At 44.6% G+C, this 13,513-nt stretch overlaps 1 protein-coding gene across 1 annotated transcript in view; it reads left to right on the top strand.

Annotated features, from left to right (window-relative positions):
* LOC309545028 (putative ATP-dependent RNA helicase DDX60) overlaps window positions 1–13,513 on the top strand; it is a 496,323-nt gene that overhangs the window by 42,557 nt on the left and 440,253 nt on the right. Inside the window, exon 4 of the mRNA XM_082244135.1 lies at window positions 7,779–7,968. Within this exon, the coding sequence (XP_082100261.1) occupies window positions 7,779–7,968 (190 nt within the window). The remainder of the gene's footprint in view (window positions 1–7,778; window positions 7,969–13,513) is intronic.

Below are 13,513 nucleotides of genomic sequence, written 5' to 3'. Positions count from 1 at the left end.
GTTGGCCTGGTGAGCCAGAAGTGTGGAGCTGAACCCAGAGGTCCAGGAGAAGCTGACTGGAGGAGTTGAGGCATTGTGAGAACCTGGAAAGCAGTATCGAGAGTACAGAGGATCCTGCCCAAGGGCCTGCCCAGGAAGGGGGCCACTCTGGAGCAGTGTAGTCAGTGGACGGGTGTCAGCTGGAGGAAAGGAAAGAGGGTGCTAGGTGTGTGCCCTGAAGAGAAATACCTAAAGGAACATTTACCTCAGATTCATCTAGTGGCAGGATGAAGCAGCGGCCTTGCCGCATTCTCAATCAGATGTCCTCAGCATTCTGAATAGTTTGATTGTTGGGAGTATCCCACTCATCCCTTCTCTCATCCCTATATAAAATAAAACCACAAAAACAACAACCCCTAGACTGTTTATTGACTGAGCCAAGAAAGTAAAGTGCTAAGATTTCTACTTGCAGTTGCGAAGGGTAACCCAGGGAAATCCAAAGGTGTGTAAAATCAGCAGCCCTCAAGGGGGCAGTGCTACATTTGGGGGCTTGCCCAGGATATCACCTGGGTTACCGCAATTGTTGCTAATGGCAACGGCTGAGAAATTTTGCAAAATGATACCCTTACTTCCTCAAGAAATGTGCTGGAGGGAGGGGAGGGAGAGCGGGCTGGAGAGTAGAATCTCTTACAGTGAGACTCTTTCTACAAAGATACATTGTAAAGAGTCTGTTAGGCCAACGGGCCAGTGAAGGAACTTTGTGTAGGTCTGCATTAGGATTACACTAGCAGCAGATGGGTGTATTCTGTTTCTGAACAGTGCATCTAAACAAAAATATCTACCATTGGGTCACCTTATCCACTCTAGGCTTTTGGTATCACAAAGCCTGTAGCTGTGAGAATCTTATTCTAATAGTAGTCCATTGAGCCTAATAAATAAGGGGAATATTTGTTTAGCCATAATATCATGTACACACCAAATCCAGTATTTTTGAATTGCCCATGATCAGGTATTCAAGCTTTGAACAAAAGAACAGAAAGGGGGAAAGTGCTAATGAACAAAATAATGATATAAGAAAAACACCCACTCGCTCAATAGTAGGCAAGAAGAGCGGGACTCAAATGGCAAAAAGATCAGCATAGGCAAAAATCATAAGGCAACAGAAAAAAAGAATTGCCCAGGGAAAGCTCCATATAATAGAGTCACAGGGGTATATATGCATGTAGGTCAACAAAAAGATAATTCCACAAAAATCATGAATACCAGATAAAACAAATACATTTTATTACATCAAAAAATAAAACAGATAATTAAACAATGGAATAAGATAAACCTGCCACCTCACTAACAATTAAATATACCAAGTGGTGATTAAAACCAAACACATAGGCACAGGTAGGCTGCAGCTGTCATATGAGCAATCACAAATGGCAAATATAAATGAATGGAAGTAAAGATCGGTCGGCTAAAATGCAGGGAAGGACCAATTGGGCAAACCAAGACTCAGCTGGATGTGATCACAGGGTATCCGGCAAAGGAGCCGACATCCCAATGACCACAACCAAACTGAGAAAGGAGCAGAACCAAAACCAGACCACAAGATATGATGCACGGCGTCAATGGAGCATTTTAACATTTGAACGGAGGCCGAGGCTGAACAAAAATTTAACATTGTATTGCCTCAAGGCTCGTGCATCAAACTCCATCGACGTCGTCAATCATAGATGTGATGTGGTGCATGCACCACTAAGGGAAGAGGACCGGCATGATCACAATAATGGACATAATATATCATCACATATACATAATGAAGGTAGATCAATACAGTACAATAGATGTGTTATAGAAACAAAACACCATAATCACGGCAAGGATGGGTAGTAGACAAAGGGATCAATAGCCCAAATAATGATGTAGAGGGTGCAAAGCCAGTCTCAGACTAGTGAATAACCGGAGAGTAATCCCCGCTCATGCCTAGTGGCTACCCCCGCAAAATCACAAAGGGATATGCTAGGGAGCCACACCAGGCAGGACCAGGGATGAATCTATCCGTTGGCTAACAGGAGACAAGCACCAAATAGATAGGCATAAATGCAGCTACAGAGGGAAAGGAATATTGAATAATGTCATAATGGAACCCAAGAAACGTATCTAGCCCCATATATATTGGGAGACTAAAAGTATAACTACACAGAAAATTTGCTGGAATCCGCTGTCATGGGTGAACCAAAAGATAAACAAAAAATTAAAAAAGGGGGGGGATATGTTCCCTCTGTAGACCAATGCAAATCGTCAGGTGCATGGTAAACAAGACCGTAGTTCTCCTAGCACAAAGACAAAAAAGTCAAATCAAATGGAGTAAAAAATGGGTGTTAGCAATGGTGTGAAATGAAATCGGCTTCTATATATCATAAGGACATCAATCACCATGAACCAACACAAATAAGTAGGCCTCTCCCCGCCGACAGTCAATTATGGAGGGTGGAAACAGAGTCTGGCAGGCAAGTCAGCAGTTGTGCAGGGACACTCAGGACACATGCAGCCAAACGTGGTGGAATAAAACTGAAACAAACATTTCCATATAGTCTGCAAATTATCTCATGGATCGGACAGGGAGCACTGGTATAGCAAAGAAAGTTGGAAGTCACTTCCAGGTATAATCATGGTCTAACCCAGGACCGGAGAGGGAAAGACAATTGGACAGCTAGCAGGTATCAAACCTGAATGCAGGGTGGTGTGGTTCAATAGGCATCGGGGGTTTCCACTTCAACGGCGGCTAGGTAGACAGCGTATTGGGAAGCAGGTGGTGGAGATAGATTCCTCACAGGACTGTCTGCAGATCACTCCATCCACGGTCGGGCCGGCATACAGATGCAGGGACTTACTGTGCAAAAGCCTCAGACCGCATGACTGCACCGGCCATGATGTCACACGCCGTCCATCCAGACTCACCGCATACCCGAGTATGTAGTCCACCGTCAGGCACCTCACGTGCAATATAGCCAAGTCCATAATCCGCCTATGGTAAGGGGACTGGAGTAATTACCCACAGGCAAGATAGTAGTATCAAAGAAGCCCCAGTTCCAACCAGCCACAGCCACCTGGTAGCGTAACGTCTATGCGTTTCGCTGAGAACCTCAGCTTCGTCAGGACATAGCGCCCCCTAGCTGAAAGTGTGTGTTAAATACATTCAAATATCACATGGTTCTAATTATCAAATTAGTAAACCAATTTAGTCAGACAGGGCACTTAAATGTGTTTATCATTAAAAGAAAGGGAATAATGGACTACTGAAGGGTGTCTTAAAGAGCAAAGCACAAAACAGATTGGGGGCCCGCCGGGCGACCATTTGAGGGTAATCACCCACAATTTTATTCAAGATTGGGCACTGTTTCAGAACATGCCTATGAGAGGATAGAACATTTCTAACTTGCCCCACTGGGCTCCATATCTTGTAATGAACCTAGTTGGTCCACGTCCTTCATCATTCCCAACGGCTAGTTCTTTTTTGGCCAAAAGGGAGCTATGCTCTCTCTGAGATGCCTTCCTTTTGGTCTCTTTTAAAACTTTATTCGGATAACCTCTTTCCTTGAACCTTTTCTCGCACTCCTGAGAGAATTCCTCCTCTCTTGAGCAGTTTCTCCGAATTCGAAGGAAACTCCCCGGAATGCCTCGAATCAATGAGGGCGGATGGAAGCTATCCGCACGTAAGAGTGTATTGGCAGCTGTAGGTTTACGAAAAGTAGATGTCAACAGTTGACCCAAGTTCTTGGCGTTCTGGAGGTCAAGGAAAGAGATCTTTTCCAAATTAAACTGATATGTCAGTCTGATATTAAAATCATTCACCTGCAATTTATTGATAAATTCATGAAGATCTCGTTCCTGACCCTTCCAGATCACCAAGACATCATCGATATAATGGACCCAAAGGGCCACTGAGTCTTTGAAATCTGGTAATACATATACCACTTTTTCCTCCCACATTCCAAGGTGGAGGCATGCATATGCTGGTGCCCATGGACGTACCAGAGATCTGTTGGTAATACACACTATCGAATTGAAAAAAATTGTTACAAAGGAGAAAATCCAGAATTTCCAAGATGAATTCATTCTGATGGGCCATCATTAGATAGTGTTTAGACAAAAAGTGTTCCACTGCTCGCAGACCCCAATGGTGTGGGATAGAGGTATATAAGGATTCAACATCTATACCCACTAGGATCCAGTTTTCTTCCACTACAAATCCCTCCAATTTGCCTAGGACATCCTTTGTATCTTGTATGAATGAGTCTAGCAAGGGGACCATAGGTTTAAGTAATTCATCCACATACTGGCCTGTTTTTACAAGGGACCATTGATGGTAGATACAATGGGGCGTCCAGGGGGGTCCAAAATATTTTTGTGGAGTTTTGGGATGATGTACAGTACTGGAGTATTGAATTCCGTCACCTTCAGGAAATGTAATTCCTTCTTGGAGATAAGATTAGCTTTGTGTGCAAAAGAGAGAAATTAGTTCAATTTGGTTTTCAGCTCAGGGAAGGGGTTAATAGTTAACCTGGAATAGACTTCTTTAGTCGCTAGTTGGCGTTTGACCTCTTTAACATATTTTTCCTCTTGTAATATAATGACATTACCCCCTTTATCGCTTTTTTTGATTACAATGTTACCAGCTGCCTGAAGTTCACGGAGGGCCAATCTCTCATATTTAGAAAGGTTGTCAAACCCCATCGAGGTCCAATCCATGGATCTCAGATCCACAGCAACCCTGTCCCTGAACTGATTAATCCATTTATTTTTTTACAATGGGATCATTTTATTTGATTTTAAGTTTAATTTAGGTTGTCTCAGAGTCAGGAATTCTTCATCGTTCTCATTATCAGATTCATCATTGTCCCCTAGAAGTTCCACTAGGTAATTTAAAGCCTGTTGTTCTGCTTCATTTAAGACACGTTTTTCTGTCCATTGCCCCATGTCTTTAGAATCGTATAAATAACGTAGAAGTACTTTACGCAAGAACAAGTTGAGGTCCTTAACCACTTGCCGACCGCCGCACGGCTATTTACTGCGGCGGTCAGCCCCTCACAGGCAAAGCGACGTAGGACTACGTCGCTAGCCTGTGAGGCTCTAGGGAGCAGGCGCACTGCCGCTCGCTCACGGACCCCCCCCCGCGCGTGTGCCCGGCGGACCCCATTGTCCGTTACAGCGGGAGAAAGGCAGGCGGCTAATGTAAACAAAGCCACCTGTCATTCTTCCCTGTGTAAGAATGGAGATCATACGGTTCTGCTATGTAGGACTGTTGATCTCTGTTCTTACACCTCAAGCCACATCCAATCACAGTTAAAAGCACGCCCCTAGGGACACACTTAACCCCTCCTTCTCAAATAAAGTTAACTCCTTCCCTGCCAGTGTCATTTTTACAGTAACAGTGCATATGTATAGCACTGATTACTGTAGTAATGTCACTGGTAACCCCAAAAGTGTCAAAAATGTCAGTCAAGGGTCCGATCTGTCCGCCGCAATGTCGCAGTCCCAAAAAAAAAATCGCTGATCGCCGCCATTACTCGTTAAAAAAAAAAACAACAAAAATGACAAAAATCTTTCCCTTAGTAAACGAAATAACTTTTGCGCAAACCAATCAAAATACGCTTTTTGCGATTTTTTTTTTTTACCAAACATATGTAGCATATAACAAATTGGCCTAAAATGTTAAAAAATTTTGATTTTTACATTTTTTTGGGGGAATTTCATATAAAAAATGTGAAAAATATTGTTATTTTTGCAAAATTGTCGCTCTTTTATTGTTTATAGCGCATGATCAAAAAATCGCACAGGTGATCAAATACCACCAAAAGAAAGCTCTGTTTGTGGGAAAAAAGAACGTCAAATTAGTTTAGGTACAGCGTCGCACGACCATGCAATTGTCCGTTAAAAGTCACGCAGTGCCGAATCGCCAAATAGGCCCTGGTCAGGAAGGGGGTAAAATCTTCCGGGGCTTAAGTGGTTAAAGACCTCAAACTCATCCATGTTAGTCTTGGGAGAAAAAGAATGTCCCTTGCTTAGAAGGGCAATATGTCTTTCTTTCAGTGGGAAGGAAGAAAGATTCACTACCTTATTATCCCTCGTTAATGGTAATATGTCCCTATTTAATTCCTCTTCCTCTGGCTTTTGGTTCGATTTTTTGGTTCTAGATCTTGTTTTTCTTGATTTTTTGGTATCCTGCGATTTCCCTTTAGAATTCCCTGTCGTCCCTGAGTATCCTTTCCTTTGGGAGGGGACGAAAAATTCTCCCGGTCTGGGGCTAAAAAACCCACCGACTTGACAAAGCCTTCACTATCTGTGTCACTGACAGTATAGTCAGCGCCTGATTGGGAGTTGCTTCTAAAGCGCCTGCATCTTGAATGGTTTCTTCCTCTTTGGGAGGACAGGTCGAAAATTTCTCCCTTCTCCCAATCTAGTAAGTTCCTTTTATATTTGGTCTGTTTGGTGTTCTTCAAATTACGTTGTACTTTCTCTATCTCCTTTTTAAGGATCTCGTTTTGTTTGATGAACTCTTCACATTCCTTGAATGGGTAAAGTTCAGCAACGCTCTAATTAATCTCAGATTTAAGGTCCTCCACTTGCATCTTTTCCTCCTCTACAATCAGCTGCATCAACTGAACCCCATGAGAAATGCAGAGTTCCTTCCATTTGGAAAGAAATCTCTCATTATGTAAATGTTCAGCTGGTATCACTTTTTCCCTCAGTCCCCTGGGTATTATTTTCTGATCAATGTATGTCTCCAATGAGGAAACATCCCATTTTCTATTAAGATGCCTAATCAAGAGCTTTTTGTGATTTTTGAACCTTCTTTTAATTTCGTCATCCCGGTCCTCAGTGTGAGTTGACCCACTCTGAAGACCCGCTTTAATTTCTAAGTCTACGTTATCTCCCAATAAATAGGCCATATTAGCACAAAAAAAAAAAATTAAACACAGCACTCGCTCAATAGTAGGCAAGAAGAGCGGGACTCAAATGGCAAAAAGATCAGAGTCACAGGGGTATATATGTATATGGGCCAACAAAAAGATAATTCCACAAAAGTCACGAATATCTACCATTGGGTCGCCTTATCCACTCTAGGCTTTTGGTATCACAAAGCCTGTAGTTGTGAGAATGTGCACGTGTCTTATTCAAAAAGTAGTCCATTGAGCCTAATAAATAAGGGGAATCTTTGTTTAGCCATAATATCATGTACACACCAAATCCAGTATTTTTGAATTGCCCATGATCAGGTATTCAAGCTTTACCTTTTGTAATAAAGCGTAGCCTCCAGTATAGACTGCAGAAGACAAAATAGGTCATGCCACATTTAGTAAAATACAGTTTAGTTGAACAGAATACACTTTTCCATAACATATTTCTTTTATTAAGGCTGATGTCAGATTTTGCCGCTAGTAACGAATCACCAGCAGCAGGATCGCTAAAGAGACTGCTTGCTAGTCTATAGAATTGCTACCTCTAAAGCCAGATGCAGCGAGACATCGCCTGCATAGATGCTGATGAATCTCGAAAGCTAGCGATGGAAGTGACACCTCGCTGATTCAGCTACAGATTGAAAGATTCTATAGGAACAAACAGGAAGTCTCTTAGTGATCCTACCACAGGGGAGTTTTCAAAATCACTCTCACTAGCGGCATAGTCACCCTTCTGACATCAGTCTAACGCATATGTGAATGCATAAATATTTCTGAGATTTGTATAACGCTCAATGATTTGCTACAATGTTTTATAACAAGTTCTCCCCTTTTTTTTTTTTTTAGATTTGTGAGTTTACTCAACGACTATGTGGAGTCTGAGTTCTTCGCCATTGATGGAGATTCCTTGATAATTACTTGTGCTGCAAATAGTTCCTTGTTACCAGGGGAGAGCTTGCACTTTTTTTTCTTGGTGGAAAAGTTTCTGTTCAATTTAACAAGCAGGCAAGCGAGATATGTTATTGTGTTTTTTCAGGTATGTACATTGTATGTGGCATCTGTTTTTGTATCACAGTCTGAATAGAGAGCTAGTAATTATTGTGTCATTGTAGTATGTAGTTTAAGATTTGATAGGAATATTACATTTTATCATATTGCTCTTACGTGTTTTTCTTACTGGATTGAATAACAAAGTATGTTTATTCTTACCTTTTATGCTTACTGAAAACACAAGAACTGTTCAGGTCAGGAAGGGGTGCAATTTGTAAAGAATTCAGAGAAGGGGGCGTGGCCTGCACCGGCATGTGAGTAGTCGCATTTCACAGAGCTCCCGCTGCTTCTCCTCTTACGATCCTCTCCTCGTCGCATCCTTTGCTCTGCACCGACCAACACCGCTGCCCTCCGTCCCCCTGCTGTGCCCGGACTCACCTTCATCCTCCTGTGGAACCCATGATGACCAGGAAGGAGGAAAAAGAAGCCGTGATTGCGGCAGCCCTGGCGGCCCAAGATGGCACCCGCACCTTCCTACCTCCACGTCCAGCACGAGGCAGGACACGCCAAAAGACTCCGGGGGTAAGTCATATAAAGGACTGAAACAGCCTGCTAAGGATCAGCCCAGGGACATGCTCTACCACATTCAAAGGCTGTCCAGCATGAGTAGCGCTCCCTGGCATCGCTCCCAGCATTGCGCCCCTGACACAGGCCTCACTGGGCCTGAGGAGCCTACGTCCTTGGATAATACAGTGCCCCTGGAAACATCCCATACTTCCACCCCGGATTTGTTTGATATGCCAGTGGCTAATGAAGTTCAACCTACTCTGGGGGAGATATTGCATGCTGTCCACAAATGCACAGCATCCGTAGATGATCTTAAGGAACGGTTTGACAGTTTAAAAGAGACTGTTTCACTCCTGCGCCAGGATATACAAAAAATAAGGGAGCGGACCACGGCTGTGGAGGGTCCTGTTAGTGACCTGGAAGACCAATGGCTCCCCTGACTAGGGATGCCAGAATGGCTGCACAACAAGTATCTCAGGACAATAGCAGGGCCGATGATATTAAAAACTGTCTATGCTGCAATAATGTACGCATAGTAGGGCTGCCTGAAAAAATTGAGGGCCGTGACCCCACTGATTTTACAGAAAGATGGCTGTAGGACATATTTGGGAAAGAGGCCTTCACATTGTGGTGAGAGGGCCCACCACACACCACCTGGACCCCTCCCACCGGGCAACCTGCCACGCTCCATGGTGGCCAGGTCACTGAACTACAAAGACAGAGAAATCATCCTGCGCCTGGCGAGGGAAAGGGGATCCCTAACATACTATGGCAATAAGATATATTTTTTCCCCGACTTCTCTGCGGCGGTGCAACGCAAGAGGTCTAAATATGTTAATGTAAAAAAGCGGTTACAGCGGATCCAACTCAAATATGCCATGCTTTACCCTGTCCGGCTACGGGTCACGGCGGGGGCCAAACCCGTTTCTTTGAAACAGCCCCGGATGCGGCTGATTGGCTGGATATGCATGAACAAGAGTTTTAACGCAGGCATCCGGATGATGGTCGGAACTGGTCCTTACAGCCCAAGTCTCTAGTTCTGGTCCCACTCACCAGTTACTGGGCGGTTGGGCTATTAGCCCTTTTGAGAGGAACATTACTCCTGAACCACACTCAGCGCAAGGATCTACACTTTTTGGTCACTTTAGTGCCTTGGACATCACTTCCTGCTAGGCTATTGCTGTGCCAGTTCTGCACAAGGTGCCTTCAAACACTGTTGGTTCCAACTTGTTCTACCAGTTGCCAGTTGGCACTTTCACTATTTGTTACTCTCTACTGTCCCTCCTGGCTAAGAGGGAGCAGCAATATGGCGCACAGCAGTTGCTGCCACCGAACCGTCCAAGCTCCTACATTTGCTGTTACTGACTTCCCTTGTTGCGCAGTTTGCTCTCACTAGATGCCAATAAGGCTTTTGATAGTGTTAGCTGGCATTCTCTTTGGGCTGTACTGGCCAAATTCGGCTTTGGGGACCGCTTCATTGCATGGGTGCGCTTGCTGTATGACTCTCCCGGGCCTCCTTTAGAGTTTCAGATAGCTTTTCACACGCCTTTTCACTGGGCAGGGGGATTAGGCAGGGCTGCCCTTTATCCCCTTTGAGAAAATCGTGTTACTGTTTTTGGGGGATACTTCCTCCTCCCTCGCCAGGGTGATGTCCATTATCCCTGATTTTGGACGTTTCTCTTGACTAACCATTAATTGGTCAAAATCCGTGTTGATGCTGCTGGATGGTGCACCGAGGCGGCCAGATGCAAATGATTGTCCCATCCCTATAGTTACCTCCTTTAATTACCTGGGTATTTATATCTCCCCTTTAATTATGGACTGTTGTTGCCTTAATCTTCAGCCGCTATTGACTCGTTCGCGATTGAAGATTAATATCGGGACTAAACTTAAACTATCCTTGGCAGGGAGAACGAACCTCATCAAAATGATTCCAATGCCCCAACTACTATACATTTTGCATAACTCCCCTGTTGTTATCCCCCTGAAATTATTCTGAGTGATTAATTCCCTATTTCGACAGCTGCTCTGGGGGACCCGGCCTCCACAGATCAAGCTGGAGAACAGCTCCAATTCCCTAAAGATGGGGGGGGGGGGTTTGGCTCTCCCAAACCCCTGAATCTATTACTTGGCTGCCCAGCTGCAGCATTTTATTGGCCTTATGACCCCTACTCCTACAGGTGCTGCTGCCTGTCTCCTTTTGATGGGCTCAGGTGCCGCCTCCATTCCAGAAGGTTCCACAAATCCAACAAACAGCTGCCCACGTATATCCTGTTTCAAAAACAGACATTTCTAACGCCTTCAAGTTGCTGCCCATACACCCGTCGCTGTGGCATCTGCACGGTGCGAAATGGAAGGGACTTTATTATTTTGCTGTTCGCTTGACCTTTCGGGCTAAGAGCAGCCCCAAGATTTTTTACCTATTTGTAGAGACTCTGTGCTGGCTTCTGTTAAACATCTGTTGCTGTCCGGTTGTCATCCATTATTTAGACGATTTTCTGACAGTTGAAAGTCCCACATCCACTCCGCTCAGCCTAGTAAAGACTGTGGCACTTTTTTCCACTTTGGGGGTTCCAGTAGCTGAGGACAAAACAGTAGGTCCCTCTACCAAACTGACCTTCTTAGGTATTTGCTTTGACTCGGTCGCCATGCAGGCGAGCCTGCCCCCTGACAAGGTCCAGAGGATCAAGGCAGAGGTCAAGTTGTTCTTCCTTAGAGGTTCCGCGTCTCGGAAAGACCTCCAATCTCTCCTGGGTTCTCTGAAATTCGCCATGAGAATCATTCCCCAAGGCTGCGCATTTGTCTCTCTGGCATTCTTTGGCTCCTTACTAAATAAAATTACTCACCATAACCTCATGATATGTTTACTTCTTTTTTTGTCAGATACTTACCTGCTAAAAGGGAATCAGGGAAACCTTGGATTCCAACAGCATAGCTAATTTCATGTGAATTAGCGTGTACAATATGATTTCTCACACACATTTACTAAAAGATTTTTGCAAATATTTTTCAATTAACCCCATATATATGATCCGTAGAAGCAGCATAAGTTCTTGATGCGATTCAGGGACCTGAGGGAACCAGCCTTCATACATGGATCAGACACAAAAAAGCAACATGTACGTACCAAATCACATTGCACCAATTACTTGTTGGTTTTCATATGTGTATTAAAACAAGAGTTATTGTATTTGCAGATATGGTGACCAATCCTTGAAAAAGGCATTTATATTGTAATCCAGCCGAAACGCGTAGGATGCTTTCGGATATTTTCTCTGAAAAAGTTCCAAGCCTGAACCATACGCATGGAACAACAGAGATAAATGTTCCAAAAGTCACCATTTTCACCTTGTCACTTACCTTCATTACTTCCTCACCTCTTCACTGATGGGCCTCAATCCATCCACTACAAACTTGTCCATTACCTTGTAAAACTCTTTTAATAAAGGTTTGAAATTTTACATATATTGAACACCACTTTCATTATTTTCCTGAGGCACCAAACCCCAAACAAACCATTTATCTAGGGATGTAGGCAAAACCACACTAAAAAAAGGCAATTTAGAGGATCCAAAACCCAGTTCCTGGCTCATTGGAATGGGGTAAATATGTTTATCCCGCCTTTTTCTGATAGCTCCCCGGTCTTATGGACTGATGCGGCAGCTCATTTGGGGTTCACAGCTATTTGTGGCAACTACTGGTTCAGAGACGTTTGGCCATCCAAGACTGCTAATTTACCGTCTTTCAACCGTACCTCTGCCCTTTTTGAGATTTAGCCCACAGTGGCAGCAGCCTGGGTGTGGGGACACCTGTGGTGAGGTCAGAAAGTGAAATGCTTCACTGACAACGTGGCGGCTTGCGACATCCTCAACAGGGGCCGATCCTCGTCCCTCACCATCATGAGCCTAGTTAGGAGACTTACTTGGCTCACCGCTATGCTACATTTTCACCTAGTTTGTGAGCATGTGCCATGTTCCCACAACTCAGCAGCTGATGCCCTTTCTCATTGTAAATTGCAGGTGTTCTTCCAGTTGCATCCCACAGCCGCAAGAATCCCCGACATACCACCTCTATTTCAATAGCTCATCCTGGATTAGCTAAGCTCATGGCTCATGGGAGCATGCTAGCTCAATCAGCGCTCTCGGCCAATACTAGACGCTCATACGATCAAGCTCTGACCATTTTCGTCAGGTTCATCACGGAGTTCAGCATCTCGGATCCATTTTCGTTAGACACCATGGTGGCGTTCTCCTCTTTTTGCCACTTAAAGTTTTATCATGTTGTGAGCGAGCTTCAGATTTATCTCGCAGGGGTGCAGTTCCATGTCATCAACATGCACCCCAGTTACGGTGCCTTTATGTCTTCAGGGCCAATTAAGAACGTCTTAAAAGGCATCCTTCGATTGGAAGGCCGCAAGCCCGCCGATTGACAGCATCGGATTCAGGGCCTTGTCTGACATGTTGGACACAAGGCCGTTTGAAACAGGGACAAACAGTGTCATCAAGATTGCCATATACCTAGCCTTCTACGGGTTCTTGCGTCCCAGCGAGTTTACGGTGGAGAGGTTAAACGGGGCCTCCAACTTGCTGAGGATGGCTGATCTGATCAAGGTGGGGGATCACTTTGTCTTGACACTGCGACAGTCCAAAACAAACCAGATGGGGCCACCGGTCGACGTTCCTCTGTACCCTACAGGCAATAAGCGGTGCCCAGTTCGGTTACTGGACCGTCTTCTTCCATCCTTGTCAGGTCAAGGCCGTGACGCTCCCCTTCTTAGTCTCAATGGCATGCCTCTCACCACATCTAGGCTCATAGGGTACTTGAGAACTCTGCTGTCTAAGATAGGTTGCGACCCCGCAGCCTTCACGGGTCATTCTTTCCACATAGGGGCAGCTTCGGCAGCATCTAGTCATAATATACATGTTCACATCATCAAAAGGATGGGCCGGTGGAAGTCTTCCACATACAACCGCTACATTCCCCAGCCAGAGAATGAACTTAGACAAGCTTTCAGAGAACTGGCC

This window comes from Pelophylax lessonae (assembly GCF_965119305.1).
Source record: "Pelophylax lessonae genome assembly, chromosome: 1".
In the NCBI taxonomy this organism is placed as follows: domain Eukaryota; kingdom Metazoa; phylum Chordata; class Amphibia; order Anura; family Ranidae; genus Pelophylax; species Pelophylax lessonae.
This window is presented reverse-complemented; position numbering and strand designations above follow the sequence as displayed.